Here is a 19,700-nt window from a genome sequence, read left to right as displayed (position 1 = left end):
CACCCCTTTTCTGTTACCGCAGAAACAGCCTGCTCTGGTGGAGTGATGGAGCGAGACCTGAGCCCATCTGCTCTGCTGGTGTCTGGTGGGCTAAGCCTAGTTTAGGCCATATGTGAGAAGCCCACGTGCTCAGCAGACCAACTCTATGCTTTTCACGTCACAGCTCCACTGGCAGTGGAGCTAATATTCTGACCATTTTTTGATTCTTGTATCTCTCTCTCAGTTGGTTCATTCCTTAGGAGGGGAAGAAAGGAGTGTTTTACATTGCTCTCTAGGGCTTCCCAGGTGGCCCAGATGGTAAAGAATCTGCCGGCAATGAAGGAGACCTAGGTTCAGTCCCTGGGTCAGGAAGATGCCCTGGAGAAGAAACTGCAACCCACTCCAGTGTTCTTGCCTGAAGAATCCCATGGACAGAGGAGACTGGCAAGCTGTAGTCCACGAGATGACAAAGAGTTGACCACAACTGAGCATACATGCACTAAAACTTCAACAGTTCTATTATAAATTCTTATTAAATTGACTATATTTGCCAGACTATGATGCTTGAATACAGAGTCAACTAGCTATGAGCAGGCTCCAGAAACTGGCTGCTAATAGGCTGGGCGAGTCAGACGATGGCCTCCCTTGCTTCCTGGGGTGCTCTTGGGGCTTACCTGAAGGAATTTATGCAAAGCTCTTAAGGCATGATATGAGCTATTAGCATTATTTTACGTATTAAAACCTTGTTTTCTGATTCCACATGTTAATATGTCAGTTGCAAAAATACTTGGGGAGTGTTAACGCTAAGTACTTTCGACATACCTCTGATTTACCTGAGTGGCATAGTGTCATAGCTAGATCATTCAGAAGAGATCACCTGGATCTACCAGGCAGACAAGACAGTGAATATGTAAAGAGCGAATTTATTTACTAAAAAATTTTTTTTAAGTATGGTCTTTTATATTTATTTTTGGGCAAAGCTGTGCGACTTGAAGGCTTCCCAGGGGGTTCAGTGGTAAAGAATCCACCTGCCAATGCAGAAGACGCAGGAGACACAGGTTCAATACCTGGGTTGGGAAAATCTCCTGGAGGAGGAAATGGCAACCCAGTCCAGTAATCTTGCCTGAAAAATTCCCATGGACAGAGTGGCACTGTGGGCTACAGTGTATAGGGTCACAAAGAGTGGGACAGGACTAAATACAAGCACAGCTAACTCACAGTGTGGCTTGCAGGATCTTAGTTCCCCAACCAGGGACCAAACCTGGACTCCCTGCAATAGAAGCACTGAGTCCTAACACTCCTAAACTGCCACAGAATTCCCAAGAGAGAACTGAAAACAGCATCTGGTATATAATCAATAAATGCTAGTTGTTCTGTTGTTGTTTTTGCTATCCTTATTATTGTTGGAAGTTCACAAGTGGTCCAGGCTGTGAGCAACTATTATTATGCACAATTTTACAGAGACAGTGGAGGATTAAGTAACCTGGCCAAGACCATAAAAAGTGAGAGGCATAGCTGTGACTTGAATCCAGGTCTGTTAGACTGCCAAACAACCTCGCCACAAGCTGGCACTTGAAAGCTCCAGTGACTCCGAACTTCCTGCTCTTCCCTTAAACAAGGTAACCAATTCCATGCCCCTGTGCCTTAGGTCATCTTATTCTCTATGGCTGAGAAGTCCCTGTGTTCCCCCAAATTTCTGCATTTAAAAATCCAGGTTAGACACCACCTCTTCTCAAAGTTTTCTTTGACATTTACTACATCTTGCAGTCCCCAGACCGAACAAACCTTACACAGACTTGAGTCCCAGCCTTCCCGGGGGAAGGTACATACAGAAAGCTGCCTTTCCATTCATCCATTCTGATGCTAAGCACTCAGAAATTGTACTGGTGCACTGGGAGGACCCTGAGGAGTCGGGTGGGGAGGGAGGTGGGAGGGGGATCGGGATGGGGAATACGTGTAACTATATGGCTGATTCATGTCAATGTATGACAAAACCCACTGAAATGTTGTAAAGTGATTGGCCTCCAACTAATAAAATAATATTTAAAAAAAAAAAAAAAAAAAAAGAAATTGTACTGGGATTGCTAAATACGAATTTCTCCTTTAGAAAGCAGGCATTTGCCAGTCTCCAGTACAGCTAGGCAGGGCCCAAAGGTACAAATCTCCCCAGAGACAAAGGCCCAAGCAAACGTCTGGCTGCCTTTGATGGGATCCTGATGGGATCCACAGCTCAGGGAGATGCGATCAACAGCAGCTGGGAGGGCTAGGCAGTCCTGCTCTGTGAGCTGTCCTTGCAGGGGCAGTTCTTTGCCAGGGTCCATTCATCATATCATTAACACCCTGAAAAGAGCCTTTCACCAGCACGACTCTACTCACCATTCTGCTGCTTTTCTCCTGATGACTTCTCAGGTTTGGAATTTTTCCCATGAGGGTTGTTGCTTTTATTTGTTCGTGTTCCGTTGACTTGATTCTTAGTTTCCCCAGATGTCTTTTTCTCAGCTTTGCCAGACGCACTTTCTTCAGCTTGGCTTTTGGCTTCCATTTCCTTTTGCTTCTCCTCTGCAGCCAGGCGAGCCTTTTCTTCCGCCTCCTTCTTGGCTTTCTCCTCTGCATCCGGGGCAAGTCAGGAAAGGTGGAGAGAAGGTAAGAAGTCATGCCATTAGGAGAATTGTCTCTTTGAACAAAAGCAAGAGTTTGCATCGCGAATTAATGCACTAAAATGACCTAAGGTGTTTACCAAGTATTTGGAATATAACTTTGATGAATTCAAGTCAGATTGGTATGTATATTCAGGAAACCTATAAAATCGGTTCAGTGGTGATGTCACTTCCCAAAATAGTACGTTAGAAGAAGGGGCAGGAAGAAAGTAATAATAAGGATAATAACAATTAATAAACCAACATTGTAACTGGCATTATTAATATTACTATTATCATCAATAAGTTCTCCTGAGTATCCTCAGTGTCAGGTATTATACTAAGTGCTTTTTAAGGATTACTTCCTCTCATTCTCAACCTTATATCGCATATACTATTATCATAACCCTATTTTTCAAAAGTGAAATCAAGGCTCAGAGACATTACAAAACTCTCCTACAGCCTCACTGAATGTAAAAATTGAAGCTTCATGTACATTTGCTTAGGATCTGGAGTTTAAACATAAAAAAATTGATTACAAAACAAAAAGACTTGGAAAAAACCACCACTGGAATCATATAGTTTCAGGCTACTGACTATGAATTTAAAAGTGGGAAGAGGGTAATGAAGCCTCATAAAAAACATGGTCTCCAAACAAGATGAGAGGTGGCCTTGAGTATGGCCAGGGATCCTGATCTGTGTCTTCCTCTTTAATGAGAGGATATCAGTCTTATTTACAATTTGGTTGACTGAAAGGGTCTGGCTCTATGTTTAACCAAACACATAGGGTAACTGCCTATCATCAAGGATTCATAAAAAACTTGATACATTCATTCAATTAATATTTATTGAGCAACTACAGTGTCAAACACCATTTTGGGCACTGGGAATACAGTAGTGAGCAAGAAGACTTAAGGAGTAGAAAAGACAATAATTAAACTAATGAATCACTAAGATAAATTTCAGGTGCTTTACAAAAAAAGGAAAGCAGAGTAATATGGTAGAAACGATCAGCATAGTGAAGGACGTAGAGTTACATAAGGAGGGGAAGAAGGAGATTTAACTAAATTTTGAATGATGAACTGTTGACCATGCAAAAATAAAGGGAAAAAACATTCCAAGCAGAGGAAATAAAAAATGTAAGGTCATAAGATTGGACCAAGGTTGGTATGTTCCAGGGACAGTGAGTTGGCCAGTATGGTTAAATCAACTTTAGTAAGAGGTTAGTGACAGGTGATGTGGTCGAGTGACCAAGGACATGTAAGGCTGGAGGCAATGAAATGAAGCTTGGTTGTAGGAAGTAACCTAGAGAGACCAATGGAAGATACCTAACAAAGACTAATACTCCTTTAGGGTCTAGAGACTTCACTGTCTAGCATTCAAATCACTCAAAAGGTCTTTCACCTCCACTCTGAAAGACCAATTGCTTTTTTTTTCCTCTAAATGTGTTACAAATATCCCACACCTCATAACCAGGGGTCCTCTTTATTTCTCTAGGTTAGTCTCAGTCCTGCAAATATCTGACTTTCATAGATGACAACAGCATTTTTAATCTAATGAGCACCAGAGTCATTATCCATGTGATTGTGTTTCCCTTTGCTTCAGCTGCTAAAGAGCACAAATCTCAGATTTGGTTTCAGGTTCACATGTTCACAGGGCTTTATGGCATTATACTTCATGCATGTCTATGATCTCTGGCTTCATTTTACGCTTCTTGCCCTTAAATTTGCCTGGCTCAGATGTCCTCCTTAATACATTATGAAGTTTCCATTCATCCTTTCACTGATTCATCCATCTACCCGTTCACTCAACCAAACCAATACATTGGCCTCATCTCAGACAAATTAAATCTGACTCTGAAGGGAGAGTGGCATGAACAGGATATTTTTAATGCTCTCCAGATGATCTAACACACAATTGGGATTGACAAGCATTGGTTTAAATTTTAAATGTTTGCAATTCACTGTTTAATGACATTCTACTTCCCAACAGGATGTATTTATAATTTACAATGTAAAGATAAGGAGGGCTTCCCTGGTGGCTCAGTGGTAAAGTATGCACCTGCCAATGCAGGAGACATGAATTCAATTCCTGGTCTAGGAAAATTCCAAATGCCATGGGGCAGCTAAGCCCATGTACCACAACTATTGAGGCTGTGCTCCCGAGTCTGGGCACCTCAACTACTGAGCCCATGTGCCACAACCAGTGAAGCCCACGTGCCCTAGAGCCTGTGCTCTGTAGCAGGAAAAGCGACCGCAGTAAGTAGCCCATGCACCACAACTAGAGAGTAGCCTACGCGACAACGAAGACCCAGCACAACCAAAAATAAATAAATAAATAAAATTGTCTTTAAAAAGGTAAGGAAAAATTTCTTTACAAAATCACATAATTATGTGCATATATGGTAGGTCTTCTGATTTCTATAGAAAGGTGCAACTAAAGAGTAAAAGAATACCCTTGCAGAATACACGAAGATGGCATCCTCAGTAGGCTCAGGCCCAAAATGGCTCCTTTCATGTTCATCCAGACTTCCTCTCATGCTTCTGTAGTATCCCAAGAACACAGGTCAAATGTCACCTCCATCACTGAACCCCCAGCGCTTAGTATAATGTCTGTCACCTAGCAGATGCTCATGAAGTACTTGATTTCTACATGAAATGTACACAATAGGTATGATTCACCCTATCTGCCTATGAACCTGACTTGATTCCATCATCAGCAATCCAGGTCAGTATAAAATACAGAAATTATACACACTCTGAAATCTTGTCCTGAAAGAATTAGCCATTTGACTGTACCTGACTGTAGGTAAGAAAAAGAGGACTGTACTTACTATACAGAGAGGGAAAGTGGGGCAAGGGGGAAGATAATTCGTTTATACTCAGGTATCAGGTAAAATCACAGAATCCCCTCTGAATTTGTGGCAAACTTTGAACACTCAGAATATCCCCAAGTTAAAAGTAATTTTGATAAAAGCTGAAGGCATTAAATTCTGGTCTGCTACAAGAGCACAACATATTATCTGAGCAATAAAAATTCATTTGACAACTGAGTCAGACCAATTTTCTATGGAAAATCTAGCAAAAAAAAAAAAAAAAAAACCCACAAAACTGGGGGTGGTACATTTCAGAAACAAGTCTGTTTGGGCTTAACTACAGCTGACAACTGTAGTTGTCAGCTACAGAAGGCAATGGCACCCCACTCCAGTACTCTTGCCTGGAAAATCCCATGGGCAGAGGAACCTGGCGGGCTGCAGTCCATGGGGTTGCTGAGAGTCGGACACAACTGAGCGAATTCACATTCGCTTTTCACTTTCATGCATTGGAGAAGGAAATGGCAACCCACTCCAGTGTTCTTGCCTGGAGAACCCCAGGGACGGGGGAGCCTGGTGGGCTGCCGTCTGTGGGGTTGCACAGAGTCGGACAAGACTGAAGTGACTTAGCAGCAGCAGCAGCAGCAGCACAGTTGACAACAGGCAAATAATGTTTAAATTCATGAATGGTAGCTTTTATGACATCATAATCAGATTTGATATGGTTCCTCTCCCTGCAGCAACTGTGTTCCAGTGGATGGTTCTAAAATGGTCCTCAGCCTTACTCTACTCCCATCTCCCCCTCACACCTCTGAAATATCTGACGCTGATGTGATCAGCCATCAGCATTCAGTGCTACTACTCCAAATAAGTAACAAAAACAAGTAAACACATATATAAGAAAAGAAAAAATAAACTTACAGAAGATACATCTGTTACACTGTAATCTGATCCCCTTATATTTTCAGGGTGAAATATTAATATACATTAAATCTTTTCTACTATGAGACAAAGCAGGTGATAGAACAATTAATTTGTATATGATAACAGGTTCCAGAGATGACATATATGCAAAGAACTTTGGGATATATGTCAAATGAACTTTTGGGGGTTTAGATTTAACATCCTAGGCTTCTAGACTAGTAGAAAGCAAATGCTGTAGTTCAGTCTCATTTCCTTCTGCCTTTCAGTTCATACTATGTATGGTGATGTGATCATTATGAAAATGGCCAAAAACAAGGAGCTTAAGAGTTAAGGTAGCACAGAACCCTCATGATCCATAAATTATTAGTTTGTTCCTCCTGAGAGCTAATTCTATCCCACATTGAATGTCTGTGGAGTCTTGGAGAAATACATTGATTTCTTCATTTTACTTGCTTTTCTAAATTATGATACTATAGGCTTTAGCTTAAAAGTGGTATTGGGCTAATTATCTCTTAATATAATTCTCTGAAATGCCTACCTAAAATACCTGCAGAGAAAGAAAGAAAGAAAAGGAGAGAGACTAACTTCAAAAGGACAACCAACATACTAGATTAGTTCTGAATAGTCAACTTTTGATAATATGTAAGTACAACATAAAGGTACTCCTAGCCACTTCAGGACTCAGAAGATGTTTCCATGGTACCTTTCTAAAATTTTTAACCAAAGTGCTTCAGCTGACAAAAAAATTCAGTCAACATTAAAAATTCAGAATGAGGAAAATATGGTAATGATGTGCAAAAATACTAGTAAATCATAGTGTTAAATAAAAATAACTTGTTAAGTTGGATATAAAACTTGATGCAATTATTTAAAATAATATTAAAGGATAAGTTAATTATTACTCCTTACGACAAATCAGTTCTGTCTGACTCTTTGTGACCCCATGGGCTGTAGCCTGCCAGGCTCCTCTGTCCATGGGATTCTCCAGGCAAGAATACTTGAGTGGGTTGCCATTCCCTTCTCCAGGGGATCTTCCCGACCCAGGATTGAACTCGGGTCTCCTGTACTACAGGCAGATCCTTTACCATCTGAACCACCAAGGAATTATAAAATAGCAATTTACTTACAATTTATTTATAATCACTCAGGGTGAAAATCTTATATTATTTCAATAAAAACTGAGTGACAATGGAGGAAATTTTTAAAAATTCAATAAACTTCTCAGCATTTGCAAAGGAGTATCATTATATACTATTTCACATTTACATTGACAGAGACATAATTCAATAAAAATACAAAGCTAATCTCTGGCAAAATACAAATAAGATGTATTTTGAAAGACCATAAGCAAAGTTAAAAGACACAGGACAAACTGACTGACTAACTGGATGGAGGTAGGATAGAAATTGCAAGACAGTTTGTCAACTGAAAAATTGCTATCCTTAATATATAAAGAGCTATTATGAATCAATAATAAAAATGTACACATCCCCAAGAGTAAAATAATGGGAAAAAATATAAAGAAATGGCACTCCCACTACACTTCTACTGAAGGAGAACGTCTAGTTAAAAAAAAAAAAAAACTTTCCAGAAAGAAATTTGATAACATATATCAAGAGCTTTAGAATTTTTCACCTACTTTGACAGAGAAATTTAATATTTGGAAATTTATTCTACATAAATGATCAGATGGAGGCTCAAGATATCTGAATTTGGATGTTCATAACAATGTTATATACAATAATGAAGAATTGGAAACTAACGTGCTCAGTAACAAAGGAATGGTTCAACTATGGTATTACATACAGTAGCCACATAAATCACACTTTCTAAGAATATTCAGTATAAGAATAAAATCTTCAAAACAGAAACAGAGAAGGAAAATACAATATTATACTATGATCTCAATTTAAGGGAAAATGTTTACTTATATATATGTATAAAAGGGGGCTTCCCAGGTTACTCAGTGGTAAAGAATCTGCCTGGCAACGCAGGAGATGTGGGTTCAATCTCCGGGTCAGGAAGATCCTCTGGAGGAGAAAATTGCAACTCACTCCACTATTCTTGCCTGGAAAATCCCATGGACAGAGGAGCCTGGCAGGCTACAGCCTGGCAGGGGTCACAAAGGATCGGCTAAGACTGAGCAACAGAGCATGAGCACAGTGTATAGGAAATCAAACTTTAAAAAACTACATCAGAATTTCAACAATAGTTACATTTTGCTGGAATGAGTGATTTTTATTTTCTTCTTTGTATATTTTGTTTATATTTCAGCATTGTAACCTAGACACCTATTATTCTTACACCAGAAAAACATGTTTAAAAAGTATTAAATTCTGAATGGAAACTGATCAATACTGATAAGACTTGCAAATTGTTATGCCTACATATCTTTGCATGGGAATAATGAGCTTCAGTCTTAAGAACTGTAAAAATATATATATATATTGATTCAATCTTTCCTAACAACTAGGTGTTCTGGCCTAGCTGGATAGGTTGATTAAAAAACTAAAGCCTTATATTTAATTCCATTTCTGATCAATTTAATAACAACATATATTCAAGTGCCCCAATGCAGAGCAGCCTTTGCTGAAATCAGGATTTTCTGGTAAAAAAGAATCAAGAACAAAACATTCTGGGATAGTGCAGCACAAACCAATCACCAACAGGAAAACAGATGCAAACTGAATTCTTACACCAGCCAACCAGTCAACAGCATTATTGGGAGGCAGAAAATGTTATAAAATATTAATTATACACTGGCATTTTGACCACCACCTTCTTAACTTTGCATTTAAACTTTCTTTTCCAATTTTTCAAAATAAGAGCAGCCACTTATCAGGCACTAACCAGGTGCAGGCTCAGTTCTCATTCTTTACTTATATAATTTCTGTTCTTTGCACCACCTCTGTGGTGTCTATTATTATCCCCCAAAGGGAATTTTCTCAAAGAATCTGCCTGGATTTACCAAAGAGCACAGGGCAAGTAGGGATTCAATTCCCCCTTTCCCCAACGAACTTTTGCTTTGATACCCAAAATGTCCTCCTACAAAAACATATATAAACCCTGGGGGCTGTGCTTTTGTCAACCTCTTTTGCATTGTTCCCCACTTCATTCAACCCCAGATATCTTTCAAATCCTAATTAGACACAAGAAGCCTTCCCAAGCACCTCAACCAGGCTAGGGACAAGCTTATCTCTATTAGCATGCCTCACATATTTTAAAACTATTAGTGTTAATTTTGGGCTTCCCTGGTGGTTTAGATGTTAAAAGAATCTGCCTGTACACAAGAGACCTGGGTTCGATCCCTGGGTCAGGAAGATCCCCTGGAGTAGGAATGGCTACACACTCCAGTATTCTTGCCTGGAGAATCCCAAGGACAGAGGAGCCTGGCAGGATCAATGGGGTCATGGGGTCACAAAGAGTCAGACACGACTGAGCAACAAACATTTTCACTTCTTTTCCAGTGTTACTTACCTGTTCTTTTTAAAGGATCAATTTTCTTCTAGAAAAGAAACTGTCTAATGCTCCCCCAGGTGATTAGTTTCAGAAGGTAATTTTAGTAAGCCAGATAATTGCAAACGAATTATTTTGAAATACCACTTTCAATTCCATGTTGTCAGGAGTTGAATTTTCAAGTGTAATGAGTGTAATTGATTATAAGAGATTGCTTTCTCAAAATGATGCAGTAGCTGCCATTGCTGGTTGCAAAGCCTGCCGACTGGGAGGATTTCAATGTTTAAAGTATCCTAATAGACTCTGAGAGGCCACACTTAAAATATCAAAGAAGAGCTGGCTTCTTCTCCATAGCTCAGGACATCTCCAAATGATAAGGGCCCAACTATGCCTTAAAAGAATTGTAAATATAAACACTTTGCCCCACCCGAACTGAGAAGCCACTTGAACTGGATACAGTGTTGGCCTTTGAATAACTCCAGCAGTGTGATCTTGTCTCTTCCCTCTCAACACTGGAAGCAGCGCCCCCGATATTTGAGGAACAAGACCTACTCCTACCCTTCTCCCTTGGGTAGACACTGGGTATATAAAAGTGTGGAATGCTATGACAGGGGATAAAACTTTGCTTGCCTGTTATAAAAGTCTGGGGCTCAAGGTCAGTGGGTGCTGGTAAGGAGTACAAAGCTTCCACTGAACTCCCATTCCTACTTTGAAAGAAATTCTGTGCTAATGCCCCCCTGTCCCCACCCAGGAGACTTTGAGCTTTGAGGACAAGGATGCCTGATACTCACCTCAGTGAATAACACACGGTACAGAGCTTGGCATACAGTAGGCATGCAACGGATGTTGGCAAAAACTGACTGCTGTTGAAGGTGTACCTCCACAAAACCCACTGAGATTAGCCTGCTGACTCCAGAACTTTAGAATCATCCACTCTAGAACTGTCTCTAGAATCAGGCACCATAGCTTCATGAGACTTACTACAGCTATGTGTTCCTACTTAGACTACAGTATAAACATGTCATATGTACGAATCATGGAGCACATGCTCGGTAAACACAAACATGCAAATGAATTCTGACTTTCAAAAAACAAAGAGATTTCAGTCTTTTTTGTTCACAGTACCAAGAGTGATGACTTTTCTGTCTTTGAATTTCTGTCTACCTCTGAGTTACCTTCATCTCAGAAGGTCAGCCTGAGTAATGACTGAAGGGAAATTGAGAACATGAAGATAAAAATGCATGTAAGGAGATTAAAGCTTTTCTATCCCAATATAATGGCCGAGGTAGATAAAAGAAGGAGTGAAGGCCTGATAAATGTGCCACATATCATAAAACAAGAATGACAAGATGGCCTAGCAGAAACCAAGAAATAGGAGGAACATCTGTCTTCTGTACAATCTTCATTTTGAGAAGTGTCTGGACATATAGCACAAAGGTCACTCCATCAGGTGACTTGGAAGTCAGCCTCATTCTCTCATGAGGTGGTCTCTCAAAGGTGGTCTCTCCTAACATTCAGCAATTTGAATATATACCTTGAGTCTGTGCTTCATTTTCAGCACTTCTAAATCAGGGGTGGCAGTGTCTTGCTTTGTGAGTGGGTCTGAGTGGTATGAACAAGACCCCCCATCACCACCTTACCTTTGGGCACCTTGGCCCTCCATCTCTCCCGGTTAATGTGTACCACCTCAGTCCAAGTGGCTTTAAAGTTCTTATAGTCAACAGGGATGACAGAGTTGTTGATTGGGGCACTTCCTTCTGAGCCAGAGCTCTTGACACCTGATCGCTTTACATCTGTTGAACTGATGTTGTTCAAACTGGAGGATGAAAAAAAAAAATACCAAACAGAGGGTTAGAGTTTGAAAATGTATGCTGATAAGCAAGCCTAAGAGAAGTGTAGTGAACACGTATCAAGTTACTGTTGTGAAATTCCTGGGACCTGAGGTTTGTCATTTCTATTTTTGATATGCAACAGCTGGGAAATTCTCCATTTTCAGCAGGAAAAAATAGTCAAGGTTTCAATCTCACGAGTATTGATAGTCCCAAAGGTCCCCATATTTCAAATGTTCTTTTTCCATATGACTAGGTTCCCCACACAGAAGTTCTCTCTTTGACTTCCCGAAATTAACCCCCTTAAACTTGACTTCCATTTGGTTCCAGTTTGCCTACCTTCCTTCACACTAACCACATCTCCAAGTTACTTAGTCACTTGTCCTCTTTCTCTCTAGCTCCACCTCCTCCTGGATTCAAGAAACTCTGACTCCAGGATACCCAAGGCTAGAATAAGTGGACTTCCTCATGTACCTGAGGGAAGGCAGAGAGGCATGGAGATTGTGAGAGATCAGTCATGCATAAGACTTGTCTTTTAATGTAATACCACTGGAGGGGTGTCCTTGGTGGCTCAGTGGTAAAGAATTCGCCTGCCAATGCAGGAACCATGGGTTTGACCTCTGGTCCCGGAAGATCCCACCTGCCTCGGGGCAACTAAGCCTGTGTGCCACAACTTATTGTGACTGTGCTCTGCAGTCTGGGAATGGCAACTACTGAGTCCTGAGGCGCAACTACTAAAGTCCAAGTGCCCTAGAGCCCGCGCTCTGCAGCAAGAGAAGCCACTGCAATAAGAAGCCCGTGCATTGCAAGGAAGAGCAGCCCCTGCTCACTGCAACTAGAGAAGGTCCATTCAGGAACAAAGACCCAAACAGCCAAAAATAAACAAATAAATACAATTACAAAAATATATAATACCACTTGAAGCCTTAAACAGAGCCAACTTTAGGAAATACAGATATATATATATATATATATAATATTGAAAGTGCCATCCTTCTGGGAAACTTTACTTTTCTGAAGGTGTACTTAGTTTAAATTAATTTTTATTGGCATACAGCTTCTTTACAATGTTGGGTTTCTACTGTACAGCAAAGTGAATCAGCTATATATACACATATATCCCCTCTTTTTGGGGTTCCCTTCCCATTTGGGTGACCACAGTGCCTAAAGTATCACACATTTCCAGGGAACTCCAGTCGTGACTGGCACAAATACAAATCCACTGAATGATAATCAAGACTAACTAGATAAGTAGAGCAGATCTCAGCCCAGTGCTGGCAGAGTTGTGGGGGTGTGGGACTCAGGCAGGGGGCTTCTGTCCTCCTTGTCAGCAGCCTTGACTAGGTCCCTTCACCTTAAGCATTCCTGGGTTCCCTCTGTCCTAATCTCCTTGTTCTTCTTCCTCTCATTGCTCTTCTATTCTTTTTCTTCTTCATTCTATTTCTCTCCTTTATGACAGGGCCCAAGGTTTTGATGGATGAGGAGGAGGGGACAGCAGTACTAGTGGTAATACCAACCATTTAATACTAGTGAACACTGAGCGTTAGCATTATTGTAGCTGCCACTTCCTCTGTGCCGGACCCTGTTATAAAGGCTTTGAAAGTGAAAGTGAAGGCTAAAGTGAAAGTTGCTCAGTCTTGTCGGAATCTTTTCAACCCCATGGCCTATGCAGTCCATGGAATTCTCTAGGCCAGAATACTGGAGTGGGTAGCCCTTCCCTTCTCTAGGGTATCATCCCAACCAAGGGATCGAACCATGGTCTCCTGCATTGCAGGCGGCTTCTTTATCAACTGAGCTATCATATATATATATATATATATATATATATATGCATATATATATATGCATATATATATATATATATATATGCTTTATGTAGATTAAATAATTCATTTAATCCTCCCTGCAACCTATGAGTTTTATAATCCACATTTTCACAAATGGGGAAACTGAGGCAACTTGCCTGAGATGGTACAGTTAATTAGGAATGGAGTCAGGATGTTTAACTGGCCATATGACTCCAGAGGCTGTTCACTTTGACTCTGTTTAATGATGTTGATGGAGAAGGAAATGGCAACCCACTCCAGTATTCTTGCCTGGGGAATCCTATGGACAGAGGAGCCTGAAGGGCTACAGTCCATGGGTTCACAAAGAGTCAGACATGACTGAGCGACACGCACAACACACAGAATGAGGTGCAAAGTGCCAGACTTCTTTGGCACCAGCACTTCATAATGTCGCCACCAAGATTGTCTGTGGGACAGTGTCGGACTCAACTACGTTCAGATGGATGGATGGAATGATGTTGTGGCAGAAGGTGGTTTAAAAGTTCAGCTCTATTGGGGGGAATGCAAACTAGTACAGCCGCTATGGAAAACAGTGTGGAGATTTCTTAAAAAACTGGAAATAGAATTGCCATATGACCCAACAATCCCACTTCTGGGCATACACACCGAGGAAACCAGATCTCAAAGAGACACGTGCACCCCAATGTTCATCGCAGCACTGTTTATAATAGCCAGGACATGGAAGCAACCTAGATGCCCATCAGCAGACGAATGGATAAGGAAGCTGTGGTACATATACACCATGGAATATTACTCTGCCATTGAAAAGAATACATTTGAATCAGTTCTAATGAGATGGATGAAACTGGAGCCCATTATACAGAGTGAAGTAAGCCAGAAAGATAAAGACCATTACAGTATATTAACACATATAATTTAGAAAGATGGTAACAATAACCCTATATGCAAAACAGAAAAAGAGACACAGATGTACAGAAAGGACTTTTGAACTCTGTGGGAGAAGGCGAGGGTGGGATGTTTCGAGAGAACAGCATCGAAACATGTATATTATCTAGGTGAAACAGATCACCAGCCCAGGCTGGATGCATGAGACAAATGCTCGGGCCTGGTGCACTGGGAAGACCCAGAGGGATTGGGTAGAGAGGGAGGTGGGAGGGGGGATCGGGATGGGGAATACACGTAACTCCATGGTTGATTCATGTTAATGTATGACAAAAACCACTACAATATTGTAAAGTAATTAGCCTCCAACTAATAAAAATAAATGGGAAAAAAAAAAGAAGTTCAGCTCTTTTTCCCCACTACTTAATTTTCTTCCTGAACCTAGAAATGAAAGTTTCACTTAATATGATAACTCTGATCCATGGTTCTTTCCTTTTGGAGTATGGGGAGCCAGGACTCTCTGGGTATAGCAGGTAAAGTGCAGTGACTGATGATGTTGTGGGCAAAGCCACCAAAAGAGAGAATGGATGGGGTCAGGCTGGGGGCAGTACTGGGAACCTGTACGTCGTGACCTGGACCTTGATCACCCACTTACCGGCCAGCCTAGAGAATACAGAGTGCACAACTTTAACTCATCTGAGACAAACGGAGAAGCAGACACGTGTCATGAGGAGGAGGTAGGGTGAACACGATTAAGAAGTACCATCCCCATCCCTTCCAGAAGAAGTCTGTCCCCATGCACAGACCACCATAACCCCCAGCTTTCAGGCTTCAATACTGACCTTGAACGCCTCTGCCCGGTGACCCCACTTTGAGCGGGTTCATCAATGAATGGACTCACGATCTTTTCTGTCATGTCTGTGAGCACAGTGAAGGTGGGTTCCACAATGAAATCAATGAAACCTGGAGAGAAACAGCAAAGTTTCAGAGGAACTACATAGTAACCGGGGCCTTTCCAGTGTTCCCATGCAAACTGATGAGTTGCAGCTTTCTTTTAAAATTCATCTACACAGGAGCACCAAATCAGATTAGGAGAGCTTAGGTTGGTCGTAATCATTTAATACACTGCTTGCTTTGACTATCATATGAGTCAGATCCATATCTCCTACATAGCTTTCCTTCAACGTTTTAGTAGATAGTTCAATAAAATGCTTAAAAATGCAAATTCAATATCTACTATGTAAAAAACACTGTGATGAAAGTTGTAACTCAACCTGCCTGCCCTTGAAAGTTTACAGGAGAATTCAGGGAGCATAAAAATGGAAAGGGCCAAAGGAGAAGCCCAAGGTTAAGGGAGGGAGGGTATTTTCCTTCCCACTGTGAGAGTTGCAAACAGCATTAAGGAGGTTGTGATATTTGAGCTGAGCCCTAAGGCTATTCATTCTAGGTGGAGGGGGTGAAATAAGCAAGGAGACAGGACACGGAAAAGTGCAGGATGTGTCTGGGGAATGACTCGAACTTAGGAATTCTTTTAGAGTCAGAAAGGGAAAGCCTGGGAAGGGTCATGATCTGTTCAGGGAGGGAGGTTCCAAAGTACCAAGCTAGAGCTTAGGACTTAGACAGGCACTAGAAGCCCCTTAAGATGTTTGGGCAGCATTGTACTAAGATGTTTTCTGCTGTTATTTGGGAAAGTTAATCTGGCAAGATGGATGGGATGGGAGAAAGCAATGGAGGCTGACACTGGGAAAATCATTTTAGAAGCTTCACTTCACAAAGCTCAAAGACAAAGTAAGGGAGGTAAGATCCAGTGCCATTTAAGATGGATGTGTGATGGAGGCATGGATACGTGCACAGCAGTAGGTGGTCCTACCTAAGATGGAATCTGTCAGAGACTTCCACCAGGAAGGCAGAGAGAACAGAGATAACAGGGAGAGTGTGACCAGGGAGAAAGATGGTGGACTTCATCTTAGACCTGCTGACTCAAAGTATCAGGGCCATATTTGGATGGAAGAGGGCCAACAGGGCTGGAAGCTAGGAGAGGGGTCAGATCTGGAAATGTTACCTTTGAGAGATCACCATGCTGGAGAGATAGCTGATGTTGTGCTGGAGTGATCATCTCAACAACTCAAAAATACCAAAGTGTCTGGTGACTCGTCAGGAGAAAATATATGATCTGGGACTAAGGGTGGTAACTCATTATTACACAGTGACATGAAAGTTGGAAGGAAACTAAATGCCAATCAAAGGAGATACTGTGTGTGAAAATATACAAATGCTTACTTGGCTTTTACAATGACCAAGATAGAAGTGATGCTGGCATTTAAATCACAGAAGTGAAGGATGATAAAAAATTCTGTAATGAAATTGGCAAGACAAAAGTTGTCCTATAAAAGTAGAAACAGTATTCTGGTAATGAAATAATAATAATTCACATATATTACAGTTATTAGCAGTGCAAAAGTATTCTTTACCCAGAAAAAGATGCTAATTTTTTTTTGAAAGAAAGGAAGGAAGGAAAGAAGGCAAGCAGAAAGGAAAGAGATATTTTAAAAGAGCCATTCCTGGCAGTAAGGTCATCCAGGAAATGGTGCTGTCTTGGAAAGTGGGCTAGAGGAAGCATCACAGAAAACTCTTGGTACTGCATGCAGAATGGTGAGACTGAAACAGAATGGGCTTCCCACCACTAGTTCCTGTCATTGCCTTAGGACTGAAGCCCCTTTTTCTCTTGGCAGGGAATGATGGAGATAGCAGTCTCACTGTACAATCTTCCCAGGAACCAGTCACACTCCAGGAAGGAGGATGGGGACAGCGGCTTCATCACCCCAACCAGCCAAAGCCACAAGTACAGCAGCAGAAGGGAGCCAGGTTCTAGCCGAAGAATCATGAGGAGCATCTGAGCTTACTTCCAGACACCCTTCTCCAGTTTTTCTCTCCATCAATGGATTGGCAAACACGTACCTACTTGTGACTGGGCAACCATGGTGGACTTCCGATCACACAAAGGAGAAAAAGGCAGACCCAGCTCTGCTTCTCTATCGCCCTAGAAAAACAGGAGGTCAAAGTAAATTAAGAACAGAAGGCTGAGCCACCCAGATTTTACTTCACAACTTCAGCTGCCACGAAGGCCACTGGTCTTTCTTTTCATTATTACAATGACATTATGTAGTAAGTCCTGCACCCTGTTCTTCTGCATAAAAGACACCAAGAGGCTGAAGCCCTCCAGCATCCAATCATTCCATCCAACTGCAAAAGCGCATGCTGTTGTATAGAAAGCCTCATCAGGCAGCAATAGGTCTCCTGAGGAAATAAGCAAAGCAACGAATCCTGTGGCCATGAGCCAGCAGAGCAGTCAGAATTCTTCTGTGTTCTCCAGTCATCCTGTGCCTATCTGTAGCCTTTCTTGAGCCTGCAGACCCCTCCAGCTGTGGACAGTGTCTGAGACACCAATTCTAACTTGACTGATTCAGAATCATTCTTCAAATGCTACCTAAAGGCATACACAATTGGAATTAAGTGCTTCTGGGGCCTTTCCTGCAGGGCTCAGTGATGATGAAAAGTGGAACAAAAAAGTAGTAGAGTAAATAATTGCTTCTGTTTATCAAGTTAGACAATAATAAAACATGATTCTCAGGCCAATATGTTCTCAATGTCACCAAAAGGCAAGACTATAACAAGCAAGTGCTATGGAAAGTCTAATTAATGATGGAGATGATTTTAAAGAACGGCTCTGAACCAGAGCTCAATACTTCAGTCACACATCCAGAGGAAAGGGAAAGTGGGTCACGCCTCTGAGAGCCACAAAGTTGTGTTTATTCAATTCACAAGAAAAGAATCTGCTGAGGTTAATGGTTACTGACTTTAGCTTGAACCTGACCTTGCTCCCACCACTTGATCATAGCAAGTGTATTTTTCCCCCTCTATATTTCAGTTTTGTCACCTATAAAATGTGGGATAATAATCCCTATGTCATCAACAACAATGACAACTACATGAGAAAATGTATACAAGTATACAAAGAACAAGTATTATTTCTCAATAGATATTTCCACTAAGTGAAGATCTGAGAAACATTTATTGAACTTATTACATCTAACTGTTACACTCTGACTATAATAAATATCATCAATGAACTAATGATAAATAAAGAGTAATAACAAGCTAGTTCAACAACCAGGTCTAATTAAAAAACTGAGAGTTTTTTCTTTCTAAGACATATTACCAAAGAGAGAAGAGCTAACTAACATGCACATTTAAGATTTATTGAAGAAAAAGGAATGGGCATCTGAGGAAGCTGAATAGTGGGGCTCACAGTGGGTGCTGGGACATCCAAGGGTCTCAGGAACAGTCCTGAAGTGGCTTAGTTCTGTACCCTTTCTTGTATTAACAAACCATAGAACACAATGGTCCTTCTGTTTCCAAGTATGCCTTGCTGAGGGCTGCTCTATCGCTCAAGCAGCATGATAAAAAGAACTTATTCCAAAGCTATTTCTATTTGGGCAATATGATGAGAAGGAAGAGTATTTATAACATAAATGCAGTTGTGCAGATGGTTCACTGGGCTAACTCAGCCAACACAAATAAAACTCACTCTTATCCCCTACGAAGCATTTTAGTGGGGGTAGCTCAAAAGAACACTAACTGCTTGACTACTAAGACATAAGCATTCATTTGAATTTTATTTCTGAAAAGTCTAAACATCATTAAGCAACTTATCCTATGGACTTGCCCATACCCATATCACTTTCATCCTTTGAATTTGAATAACTACTAATTTCTATAAGCCTATTTTAAGATAGTGACCTCTGAATTCCCTCTGGAGGACACAGACATTTATAAACTGGAAAAAATACACAGAAATTAATACAGAAGAATGTACTTCTACAGGCGAATCTAGCTTGACTAATACAATATTGTATGACTCCACGACTACTGGCCCTTGCGGAATTATTCATTCACTTTCCTCTTTATTAAAGAGGTCAATGTTTTCCCAAAAAAAGGGCAATAGTCTCAGTTGGCACAAAGGATTTTTTTTAGTGAACTCGTTTTTTTTTTTTCAGGACAGTGCACAAAAATAAATAACTTTCATTCTTGTGGGAGGGGTTAAGACAGCTGACTTAAGCAATCTACATAAGCTATCTACAAAAGGAACACAATGAATGCCTGATTCATGAATAAAAAGTGAATTTGGTTAGAAATACTCAAGTCCCTTTGGCCACTTGGACATCTGTGATAAGCAAGCTGAGGGAGCAATTAGGCAGTTAACTGTTCACAACCTCCCCTTATTTCCTGTCCACATAGCTAGACTACACTTCCCAGAATCTCTGCCAGTTTATGTTAGATAATAAAACAAGAGGAGAGAGGGTATATTTGTACC

The 19,700-nt window shown here is 40.9% G+C and overlaps 1 protein-coding gene across 2 annotated transcripts in view; it reads right to left on the bottom strand.

Moving 5' to 3' along the window:
• Nucleotides 1–19,700, bottom strand: part of PDE1C (phosphodiesterase 1C) — a 502,728-nt gene that overhangs the window by 58,003 nt on the left and 425,025 nt on the right. For both annotated transcript variants that reach the window (XM_065939408.1, XM_065939407.1), the window contains exons 13-16: nt 17,285–17,366; nt 15,169–15,289; nt 11,448–11,623; nt 2,356–2,586 (exon numbers count right to left, since the gene is read on the bottom strand). In XM_065939408.1, coding sequence (XP_065795480.1) covers nt 2,356–2,586; nt 11,448–11,623; nt 15,169–15,289; nt 17,285–17,366 — 610 coding nt within the window. The remainder of the gene's footprint in view (nt 1–2,355; nt 2,587–11,447; nt 11,624–15,168; nt 15,290–17,284; nt 17,367–19,700) is intronic.

Source organism: Muntiacus reevesi, chromosome 6, assembly GCF_963930625.1.
Source record: "Muntiacus reevesi chromosome 6, mMunRee1.1, whole genome shotgun sequence".
In the NCBI taxonomy this organism is placed as follows: domain Eukaryota; kingdom Metazoa; phylum Chordata; class Mammalia; order Artiodactyla; family Cervidae; genus Muntiacus; species Muntiacus reevesi.
The sequence above is the reverse complement of the archived record's forward strand: the minus strand, read 5'-3'. Positions and strand labels throughout refer to the sequence as shown.